Below are 12252 nucleotides of genomic sequence, written 5' to 3' on the forward strand. Positions count from 1 at the left end.
CTTGTCATTGAAACTCATGACCATGGGGTGAAAAGGGATTTGAAAATGTATCCTCTCAACTCTCCTGCAGACAATTGGCTCCACTAGCCAACAGCCCTATCAACAGGCCTTCTCCCGTCTGTCTCCAAATGCTTCTAATTCAATCTCTGACCATTTGACCTGCTATGATCACACTGTGCATCGCATGTGAAACCCATGTTCAAGGCTCAGGAAGCAGTGTTAAGCTTTTAAAATGTCATATTCAGATTTCCCATCCACCCTCCCCATGTCCTACCATAGCACCTATTTCATCTGTTTGGTTTTAACTCTGCTTGTTCCCTATACACAGCCACATAGTAAACCTATACTTGGTGTAGATGATTATATATAAAAAAAAAAAAGTTAGATGACACAGACTTTCATGTGATTTCCAATATGAATACTCAATGACTCTAAGGGATGTTGGTACCAAGTGCTCAGGTGTAGACATATATTACCCTAGGATGTTATTTATGGGAAACTAGACACTTAGCCTTGGAATTAACTTGTTTCACAGTGCAAGTTCTATTGTCTGTCTTGATACAACAGTGCATCGCAAAGTCAAAGCTCATCTTCACCTGCTCCTGAGTTATGTGCGTCTGCTCTCTCGTGGCTGTGACCACTTCTCGGGTTCTTAATTTCAATTCTTGTTCCTTGGCTTGATCAGCGGCCACTACAACCTTGGTCACTGCAGTCTTTTCTGCCTCTTTTCTCACCTGGTTTTCATGCAAGAAAGACAGGAAACATCTCAGTACACATCACTCAGAAGCTTCTGCTAATCCATCAGGACTACGGTGTAACCATCAACCCCGCAGGGCAGGGAGGAAAGCAAGAGAGCTTTTAGACTATAACACAATATGAGGCGGGACGTGACCCTGTATTTACATTCTTTTCCAGCTGTGAATCAAATGTCACATTTGTTTTGAGGAAAGAAAAAGCCAGGGTCTTTCGAGGGAAGCTTGGAATATCTATGTCTGCCCTGAAGTAGTAGTTTCCACGCCTAGCTTAGGTGGGAACTGATCCCAGCCTTTGACACGCCTTTTGCTCATGCCTCCAGCAGTCCCTGGATGTCTTGAAAACAGTAGTTAACTTTCGCTTGCCTCACATAGCCCAGGTATTTCTTCTGACCCGCTCTGATCCTGTGATATTTACAGCTTAAACACATTTGATATTTCCAGCCACCTTTTCCTCTGGAAGCTCTGAAAGCCTGGGCCATGCCGGGCGGCCTGCTGCCTTCAGCAGGATTTGGTTCACCAAGGGATTTGAATGTCCAATTACTGAAAGCATAATGGAGTGGGATGCGCTCGAGCCCCCCCTGGCGGCCCCGTGCGTACCTGTTCTTGAGCAGGTTGGACGCGCACAGCAGTCGTGGTTGTCCTCTGAGCAGTTTGCTCTACAGCACTGATAACTGGTTCTCTCACTCTGGCCATATCAACAGCAGCAACAACGGTCGCAACAGCTGCGCTCTTGTCTGTCTCTTGCTTCACCTGTGTTGTCAATCAACAAGCACAATGCTTTTAAAACATTGGTTCTCAGCCTTCCTGGTGCCGCGGTTCCTCATGTTGTGGAGACCCACGCGACCCTAAAATTATTGTCATTGCTACTTCATAGCTGTAATTTTGCTGCTTTGTGAATCGTAACCTAAATAATTTTGGAGATAGAGGTTTGCCAAAGGAGTCGCAAGGCCCGCAGGTTGAGAACTGCTGTTTTAAAATGACACACCTGGAAGAAAACTCTTGAAAACCAAACTACCAGGAGAATCATATATAATTGCCCATTACTGCCCAGAAAGATGAAGTCTGCATCATTAAAATCCCTACTTTATGCAAACCTCAGAGATTAGTCTTTGGCTCAATTAAAGATGTCTTTGTAAAGCATGGCAACCAAACTTGATCTTCCATATTGGTTATAGTTTCAGGGTCCTAGGCATCTCCTCTCTAGCCTATCCGGACTGCTCCGTGCACGGAATCGGGTCAGAGGAACCAGGAGGTGAAGTCGGGAAAGCAGAGAGTTCTGACCGTACCTCTTTAGCCCCTGTAGCAACAGCCCCAGCTGTGACCGAAGAGCTGGCCGACACACTGGCAGCAGCGCCTGCCGCGCCACTGATGGTCACGTGCTCCTGGATGCCGTATCTCCCTTCCCACCGCTCTTCTCTTCTGATCTGGGTAGAGCTTGTCATTGTGGTCTCTCTCATCTCCGCCTCAGTGGAGGAGGCCACATAGCCCTCTTGCTTCCAAGGGGGAGGCACCTCGGGGCCTGTGGCCGCCATGGTTGTCTGAGTCTTGTGGATGAGCAGTGGCGACCTCACAGATCTGATCGGGGAAGTGGAGATCCTCCCTGCCGGGGACACGGACCTGGAAACCGAATGGCAGAGGTCAGAGCACTGGCACAAGGCACCCCAGCAGACATGACGGCATTTGGAGGACGGGATGAACCTCTCGCAGGGTGTTAAATGTGTGCCTCCTCAGCCTGTCTTGGAGGGTACATACTGCACTGGAAAAGTAATTTGTTTTAAATCTCAATAAGCCCCATGCTTATCTGCTGTAACCCCAGAAGGGAATCAGACTAAAGTCTAAGCTAAATATCTGTGTGCCCCGTCTCACCTTCTGACATTAGGAAAAAAAGAAAAAGAAAAACAAGGCAGTAAACAGAGCTTCCTTAAACCACTGCCACAGAAAGGACAGTGTGTGCCCAGCTCCAGCTGGGGACGGGAGAATGTATGACCGGTATTATATGGTTTTGGTAACTGAATATTTGAGCTGCTCTTGGCTAAACAAGCCACGTCCCCCCCCCCCCCCCGCCCTCCCCCTCTTTGTCCCTTTCTTCCCTTATCTCCCGCAGTCTCAACCACATCAATGTCTTGTGATTCCCACGCCAGGTAGAAGCTGTCTTGCTGAGCCTGGCACAGTCGTTTTAGAAATTGGCTGTGCTAGGCAGCGAGGGATTGCTGTTCTAGCCAAAAGTGTTTGTGGGTAACTTTTTTTAATTCTCTGAGTTTATTTCCATCCTCACCTTCTTATTGTCACACTGAGAGCTTCCTTTACGTAATATTAAATTTATCTTGTCAATCAGCTACTTTAGAAACCTTTTTATTAAATTGATATATTATCTTCTTCCAAAATAGTTATCACTGCTCGCTTTTATTGTATATATCTGAAGTGAAATTATTATCTATCAAAGGGGATGTGCATTAAATACTAACAGTGATAGCACAAAATGCCAGCTTGTTATGACCAGCAATCTAGGTACAGAGCAACTATGTGAAGATAATTTTTTTTCCAAAATGAATTACCAATTAATTGGGATTTACCTCTTGGTGGCAGTATAGCTTCATAAATTCTGCTCAAGGGCCATGATTATAAATGTATCCTGGCACATGCATAAGATATTTAGTTTACATCAATCATATATAAAACAATTCTCCCAATTAAGCTGAAGGTCCAGGGATATTTTCTCTAAAATACAGAATAACTTTGCAGAATATTACATCAACCCATCTCATGAAGAAACATTTAATTATTTTCTTGTAAAAGGTTGTGCATATGAGAAAAAGCAATTTGTATTTTAGAAAAGAATTGTAATCAAGCTGTAGGGAGGTCTAACAAGTATGGATCTATGATGAAAAGAAATCACCTTGGAAGTATACTAAAGACTGGGCTAGAATGGTGTGGGGGCCATACCAACTGAAGGAAAGCAAAGCGCAGGAGCTTCCTAGTCTGGGCTTGCTTTGTTCTTGCTGTTCCTAGCACAGAGGGTTTAATTCAAAAAGAGTTTGAGACATGATTAACATGACGCGAGTGATTAACAGCAGGCTTCAGGTAAGCCCATAACTGCGAAAATCAATGTAATTTGAGCCATTACCGGAAAGTGCTTATTTCTGCACTTAGAATAAAAAAAAAAAAAATCACTTGTTCACAGCTAGCTACAATGCACCTCATCCAGTAAAATGCATTTGCTTTATCTACAACAAAAATCAAAATTAAGCCATGGGACATTTTAGGAAGGAGTCTATCTGGGATAACCATTATTTTCTTCACAAGCTGGCATTTGTATTTTGTAATTATTTTAAAGCAAATTTTGCAGACTAACTAACTAGATCCCTACTTATAAACTCTCAGAAGGCTAAGATGGCCACTGTGTTCTGGGGGGGGAGTCAGGAAATGTCTGTAATTCTAAATGACCCTCAGGCTTGAATTTAAAATAGAAGAAGGCTGTTATCTCTCAGAGATTACATTTGGCCTGTGTTGTGAGTGATTTCATGGTACGCAAACCTGTAGACAGCTGAGATTAAACTCATTAAAAAAAAATGATGGATATCTTTTTTAACTGAGCTTTTTTGTAAGATTTCCTGTTAGTTCTGGTGAAACAGCTTCAATTACTTTTAAGTGGCCAAAATAAAACTTAGAAGATACTTACCATGTTATAATATGTTTATTGGAAAGTCACACCTTCCCTACATTTTTAAATTTGGTCTGCATGATTTCTCTTCCTTTAGAAGTAAATTGGTGGAGCTCTTAAATGTATCTGGTAGTTTGCATTCTCTGTATTTCCTGTTCTTTCTTGTAAGTCCCTCATAACTTCCCCTCTACAGCTGCCTGTGTTTTGATGCTCTCCAAGGTCTTTTTTAGTGTAACCCTAGCTGACTGTGTTCTAGACTGGCATGGTTCATAATGGAGCCAGTTAGTACTCTTTATGATACTTACCAGCAGCAACACTGAGCATCTTTAGAAAGGAGCATGTCATTTTTTTTTCTCACATAATTGTACTATTTAATATAACAATGATCATGCCTTTTTGCCATAAGGATGTTTTAATTTTTATTATGGGTATGAAAACCTATTTTTAAAAGCTCTCCCCATAAACATTTCTCCTAGCCTTTAACTTTTAGCACATGCTTATTTATTTATTTGTGTGCATGTGTGCGTATGCATTTATGTGTGTGTCAGGGGTGGGTACAAGCATGCCATAGTGGTGGTTAAAAGGCAGCTTCTGGAGTTCAATATCAATATCAATATCTGTCTGCCAATGTGGTCCCCAGGATTGAACTCAGGTGGCCCAGGTGGGTGGTGAGTCCCTTTGTGTACCAAACCATCTTGCAGGCTTCCCTTTAATATTTTAATTTAACATTGTATTCAAAATGCCACTTATTTTGTAAATGATATGAGGTAGAAGCCTAGATTTGCTTTCTTCCTAACAGACAGTTAGGAAGCTAGTTAGAACAGTCTTATTTGCGAAGTAAAATACCCTTCACCTTGATTTAAAAAAACGAATTCCCTGTATATGTCAATCTATTTCGGTATCCGCTAGTCTGTGTCCTGGATGTGGTGTTCTAGTCATGCCTCCTTTTCTGCTGCTGGGGATCAAACACGTGCCAAACAAGCAGTCTTCCACGAGGCTGTACCTTAGACCCACCCTGTTATTTTGATAGTAGTAACTTTACAGTGAATTTGGATATTTTTTAGGTCAACTATCTCATTATTCCACTTTAGTTTTCTTAACAAGGGCTTGATCTTGTGGATTTTTTTTTTTTTACTTCATTTGAATTGATTAAAATACACTTTGTGTGTGTGTGTGTGTGTGTGTGTGTGTGTGTGTACTCAAATTTTGTAGCATTTTCAGCTCATCATATTAAAAGCCTCATTATAGACTAACTTGCAGTTTCAGATGCTGTGGGTAATTTGTGTTTGATTGTATAATTTCTGAACACTGATGATATAGGCTTGCCTCATAAAATCCCTACATTTTAGCTAAGAGTAGAAATCCACTTTACTTTTTAGATAAAATAGCAAACATACAGAAAATATTTAGAAGGTTTTGCTTATTATTTGAGAGTATGAGCATCTGAATAACAATTTTCTGTTTTCAAGGGACACCTTCGACTAACGAGTTCATTGATTCTTACAAAACACTTCAAATCATTCTGGCTGTGAGGCCCTTTATTTTACAGAGGGCACAACGAAGACCTTGGGAAAGCCTCTTAACTTCTTAACTATTGGGAATCATGTTTCTTCAGGGTCATGAATATTTAATGAGATAACATATGAAGAGTTTGACACCAAGGTGGTAAACCCTATATTGTAGTGATTCTTATAACTAGTTCCATGTAAATCAAACTGTAAGCCAATAGTCTGGGTGATTGGCTTTGGATAGATTTAACTCTAAGTTCGGCACAATTCTTACCTCTCCTTGTTATATTTTGCCTCCAAAAGTGTGTATTTGTTTGAATAGACTGAAAATAAGAATTCAGAACCTGTGTTTGTGGATGTCTTCAATTAACCCACAGAAGGCAAGGATGGTAAAGACTACATTCCAGGACTTGGTCTACTTTTTCATATGCTGCTCTTCTGGTTGCATCATCATCATCATCATCATCATCATAATCATCATAATAATTTAAATACATGAGTAACACAGTCTCCTGAGAGAAGGTTTACCTGACTGGAGATGGGGTCGGTGCCCGCACGTGTCTGACTGGCGACGGGGAGTGTCTTATTGGTGATGGGGACTGCTGTCGGGCCAGCTGTGTCTTGGCAGCAATGGAAGGTGGCGTTGGAGACCTTGGCTTTGGTTTAGGGGGTATCCTGGGAGGTGTTTTATGCGGCAGCTGTCCACTGGCACCATCTATGACCATCTCAACTGTTGCAATTGATCTGGCATCAAAGTGGGCTTCAATTTTCTGAAAATGAGGAAAACAGTGGTCATGGTGAGTGAGAAAAGCCAGGGAAGCAACAACCCGTACAGCCTGGGGGCTGTTTTAGAGGAAAATTACCTTTTCAATCCGGGTTTGTCTTGTTTCTGAAATCTGAGCAGTCGAAACGATTGTCTTCGTCTTTTTAGCAGGTACTACGTCTTCACCTGTGGAAATGCAAAGATTTTTAGGAGGGAAAACCATGATTCTTAGCACAATTTCCCATGTGTGATAGGAGGGAACTGTAGCAAGCTGTGGCTTTCATGTGAATATAAGTTAGATTTAAAAATAGAAAACATGTATTAGAAAGTACTTTCCTTAGATTACTTATTTAAATATCCCATTTGTTTACCAACAACATGCAGATGTACATCACTTAATTGCTATGTGCTCTGTTTCTCATTCTGGGTAAATGACGGCCGTGGGCTTCTACACTGAACTCTTGCCTAGAACCCCAGAGACCTTCTGCTGGGGGTAACAGGGCAGCTTTGATCTGAGCTCCTGCTCGGACCCTTGCAGGGAGCCAGGTGGATTTCTGGCCCCACAGGCTCCCATCCTAGCCCTGCCCCGTCCCCCTTCTTAGCCTCTGTCCCTCACCTTGAACCAGCAATTCTGCGGTGGAAGTAGCTCTTCCAACGCTGTTGGTAGCGTTTACGGAATAGGTCCCGGAGTCTTCAGGATATGCTTCCACAATCAGTAAGCTGTAGAGGTCGCCTTCTTGAGAAATTTGGAAATCAAGGGAGCTCTGGATTTCGGCTCCGTCCCGGTAGAACTTCACCACAGGTGTAGGGATTCCAGTCACTCTTACTTGGAGCCTCACTTGGCTCCCTTGTCTCACAGTCATGCTCTGCAGCCGCTGAGCGAAGTTGGGTGGTGCTGTCTCCGCTGCCACGGACAGAGACGAAAATCAGGCCCAGGAGTCACGGTACTCCCAACAAGGTATTTTTAAACAGCCATAGCTCTAAGTCCCAAAGCTGGGGTTGACTCACCAATCCAGCGTCCTTGACTGTCCTTGAACCCCAGCTCCCCCAAGCGAGTTATAGCTAGAATGCAGCAGGAGCAAGGCTGCCCTGCTTGTATTTAATCATAACTGCTTTGCTGTCCTTAGCAGTTCTAGGCTACTACATTTAGGTTTGGGGGGTTTGTTTTGTTTTGTTTTTAAGATTTACTTATTATGTATATAATATTCTGTCTGCATATATACCTGCAGGCCAGAAGAGGGCGCCAGATCTCATTACAGATGGTTGTGAGCCACCATGTGGTTGCTGGGATTGAACTCAGGACCTCTGGAAGAAGAGCCAGTGCTCTTAACCACTGAGCCATCTCTCCAGCCCCTATATTTAGTTTTTAAAAATTTTTTAATTCATGTATATGTGCATGTGAATGAGGCTATGTGTACCATATGTGTGCAAGTGCCCACACAGGCCAGAAGAGGCTGTCAGATACCCTAGAACTGGAGTTACAGGTAGTTATGAACCAGCATGTGGGTACTAGGAGCCATGCCCTGGTGTAAGAGCAGTAAGCCTCTTAGCCAATAAGCTATCTCTCTAGCACTTAATATTTGACCCAAAAGTCTAGATGTTGCTGCACTGTTCTAGAACTTTCTGGCACTTCAATGCTTGAATCCTGACTTTTGCTAACATGCTAAGGTAGTTTTGTATACTTCTGAAATTGCACTGATGTGAATTCCAGTGTTTGGTAAAAATGAGTGCACCCATGACTTACTAAATCATTGAAGTTTAATTTAATTTTAAAAATTTATCCTACAAGATCGATATTAAAAGGACCAAAATATTTACTTGCTTTTAAAATTTAGCCCCAACAGTGGCAGGCTTTCATGTTAACTGTGCTATAGAAATAAAGAAGTCTTTCTTGGTTAAATGATATTAAAAGAAAAATTTCCTCTTTAATCTTTTTTTTTAGTTGTTTGTCAATCTCACACATTTTACAATGAATCTTAGTACTTTTTAATCTCTTATTCCCTTCTCCCATCTCCTCCCTCTCCACTACAGGTCTTCTTCCCAACAAACCCCTCCCACTTACATGTCTTCTGTTTGTGAGGGGCCCACTGAATTTAATTAGGGTTTCTGGCCCAAGCCTGGGTGGGAGGTTATACATCTTGCCAGTGTCTACACCACTGGAGAAAGTGATGCCTTTTCCTCCAACTACCATTAACCTCCAGTACTCCCCCACGGAAGGGTGTGACTACATGCATTCCGGCATCCAGGATAGAATGTAGGGGTGAACTGATGTGTTTCTAAATTACCATATTCTTTCCAGTTCTGACTTTTCTGAGTGCACATTAGAGCCCCCCCCCCCCCCGAGCAATCTGCTGTGCTTTCTATATAGGTCATTTGTGACCATGGAATTAGACATCAGGAGCAAACACATAATGGGAGTTCATACAAGACATTGGGATATAATAAACAGAGTAACTCTTGTTCTTCTTGTTTCTTTATCATATTAAGTACTGAAGGACAGACAAAATCTACCAAGGCCCTTGGAAATGACTTTATGGGAATGTGATGTCATATAATTGAATAATAAGCATTTGCCCTTTTCTGAGTAGGTTTACTGTACAGTATTTTCAATGTCAACTTATGGACCACCTTCATCAGAATTATGGCAATGCTTGTTCAAGTGGAAATTCTCAGCGATTTCTGGAATATTCCCTATTCCTATCCCTATTGATAAGGTTCTAAACTCTCATCTACCTGCTGAGGGACATGATTTTTAGTGTTTCTTCAATATACTTGGAGTGTGTAATAGGTTCAGAGACAATGCCTCTCATCTGCTTTATAATTCATCCTCAAAGAGGACTAAATTGCATAACCCACACAATCAAGTACATTCATCCTACAGATCCTTCTCCAGCTTGGGAAGTGCCTCACTAGTGGGCATAGCTCTATCTGGACTCCCGCTGTCCTGGCTGAGGACAGGCTGGTCCCTACCTGTCACAAGAAGCTCAGCAGTACTGGTTGCTTGTCCAGATCCATTGGTGGCTCTCAGGGAGTATCGTCCACTGTTGGCTTTAGTCACGGCAGGGATCATCAATCTAGCGCGGCCATCGCTAAAAGAGATCTGCACGCCGGGCAGAGTGGAAGTTGAAATCACCTGGCCATCCCGAAACCAGCTCACCTCAGGAACTGGGGAACCTGGAAGGCAAGCAGTCATATTTATGTTGGAGTAGACACTGTCTAGTGCTCTGTCCTTTCCCAGAACTGCAAGGCTTTGCACTAGCCTGTCAAAGATAGCCGGAGTGGGACCCCATTCAGTGATAGCAGCAGTGTGACAGTCACATGATGGAAATGTACAATTGCAGAGCACTAGGAAGGCCTGGCAGCTGATATTTATTTTATGGAGTTGGAGTCTGAGATGATTGAAGCATCATCATTTCTCCAAGATCTCTCAGCCATCAGTGGCACAAAGAGGGTAGCACTTTCATTGTCCACCCTGTAGTCAGGGCTCCATCTGGTGTAAGTTAATAGACATTATTAAAATGTCAAGAGGGGTTCTGAAGCACAGAGAGCTGCAAAAGCTTCAAAAAGTGACCATTGTCATCTCTGAAAACATGAGGACCAGGGGCAGCATAGCCATCTTGCAGCTCCATGCTTGCCTCCCTCTACGGTTTTGGGGACACTGTCCAGAATGTCCTTGCAAATGTGACTGTAGCAAAAATGCCCTCACTTGGACAGGCTGTTCCTCATACTAACTCCAGAGCCAAACCCAATCTTCCAGAACAGCATGTCAGGTTGGAGCAGGAAGAGGAAAGCCACTGGTTTCATGTTTTATTAAAGTCTAGTGTGTTCAGAGGTTGGAAGGCTACTTCAGGGAATGTTTACTTTGCATCAGATATAAATGCTTGTGACTGTGCTCCTTGATGATAATAGAGTGTTCACTGTGTTGTCCTTACATGAGCCAACCTCCCATTATAGGAGAGCGAAGAGTTTATTAGACTAATTTGTGGGTGTCAAACATGGTCTGAGACGTATTTCTAAGAACTTAAAGGCACATAATTAGAAGGAATGTGAAGCTATGAAGATGCCAGATCCCACTACTGCACAAAGAGGCAAATCCCCACAGACTTCATGTGTGTTCTGCTCAGTTTAGAAGTTACAGAGGATTTGAAGAAAAATAAGTTAGGTATTTGAGAGTTCATCATTCAAAAGGAGAATTGAATTGAGTTCCATCAATAGCAAATGAGTGATGTTATGATATTTTTGCAAAGTGTTAGACAGTTATGTAAGACTCATATATAATACAAAAAAGGAAAGGAAAAGGCAACTTCAGTTTATATATTTATTGCAAGCCATACATAAAAAAACAAAACAAAACAAAAACAAACAACCATAAAAAAAAAACCAAAGAGAAAAAATGAATTCACCACAGGGATGCATTGAATGATGAACTAGTCATAGTTTTCATTTAATAATGTAGTCTTACCTGACCAGTTACATCATTCTAGAAAGGGACAGATTGATTAAATCACTTTGAACTGATTTACAATACAGGTTATAGACAGCTCTCCCTTACTTGCTGCAAATCATGTACAGTCTTAGAATCACCCCTAAACCAAGAGATGAAGAGGCAAAAAAGAACTGGGTGAAATTCCTTTTAAATAAAATCCTAGGGAAAATGTTTGTACCCTTTGAATATAAAAACTGATAGGGCAGACAGTATTATGCCTTGCTATTAATCGCAAAAGGAAGGTCTTTTAATTTACTAAAATAATTTAATAAAGATGAAGAACCTAGTAAAATAATTATCTGAGTAGTCACTGTGCATGCACCTATGGAAACTTGGATGAAATGTTTTGTTTTTCTATATAAAACAATGAATTGAGGCGCAGACTACCTGCCCAGAAGCTCTGTCACTGAACTCCACAGCACAAGGGTTCTTGTCTGTCATGTTGGCTCTGCAGCTGAACCCAAATATAGAATGACCAAATTTGGTCCTACTTAGTTGCTAGATTCTGACAGCAAATTTTAATCTAATGCTAATTATTTTTGCTTTGTGGAATTATAAATATGAATAAAACATTTTCCAGTCATTATATTGTCAGCATCCTGTGAACGGTATGCCCTTAGAATGACCTTTCTATGGTGTGGCGCCAATTTGACACAGTAAATGCAAAGTTTAAACTTGGTTTCAAGGCCTACAAAAAGAAAAGTTAGTGTACTGGAGGAGGCAGGTGGTACAAAGTGTACATATGGGCTTACCACTAACGTGAGCCTCAAAGGTTGCGGTACTACCCTCCAGTACCACAACGCTTTGTAACGGCTGCGTAAACGTCGGTGCTTGAGTACTCATCTTTTTAGGCACTCTGAAAAGCAAAAGAAAGACCAGTGAAAATGGGGCTCCTCAGGGTTCCTCAGCAGCTACTTGGTAGAGACAAAGACACGTATTTCTCCAAATGGCTTTCCCTAGGCTATATGGCCCTAGAGCCACAGGAAGCTTATGCTGTTGACCTTTAAAGGGATGGGGCATTGGGGTTGGTGGGAGGGAGCCAAGCTGAGCAATGAACACCCCCTAGTGGTCAAAGCAGG

At 42.1% G+C, this 12252-nt stretch overlaps 1 protein-coding gene across 1 annotated transcript in view; it reads right to left on the minus strand.

Moving 5' to 3' along the window:
• The window catches only part of Ttn (titin), a 269525-nt gene extending 257509 nt beyond the window's left edge, over window positions 1–12016 (minus strand). The window contains 8 exon segments of the mRNA XM_036184883.1: window positions 597–734; window positions 1353–1505; window positions 2042–2372; window positions 6453–6694; window positions 6788–6873; window positions 7304–7591; window positions 9658–9861; window positions 11926–12016. Coding sequence (XP_036040776.1) covers window positions 597–734; window positions 1353–1505; window positions 2042–2372; window positions 6453–6694; window positions 6788–6873; window positions 7304–7591; window positions 9658–9861; window positions 11926–12016 — 1533 coding nt within the window.
• Window positions 12017–12252: the final 236 nt, after the last annotated feature.

Source organism: Onychomys torridus, chromosome 4 (genome assembly GCF_903995425.1).
Source record: "Onychomys torridus chromosome 4, mOncTor1.1, whole genome shotgun sequence".
NCBI classification, from domain to species: Eukaryota; Metazoa; Chordata; class Mammalia; order Rodentia; family Cricetidae; genus Onychomys; species Onychomys torridus.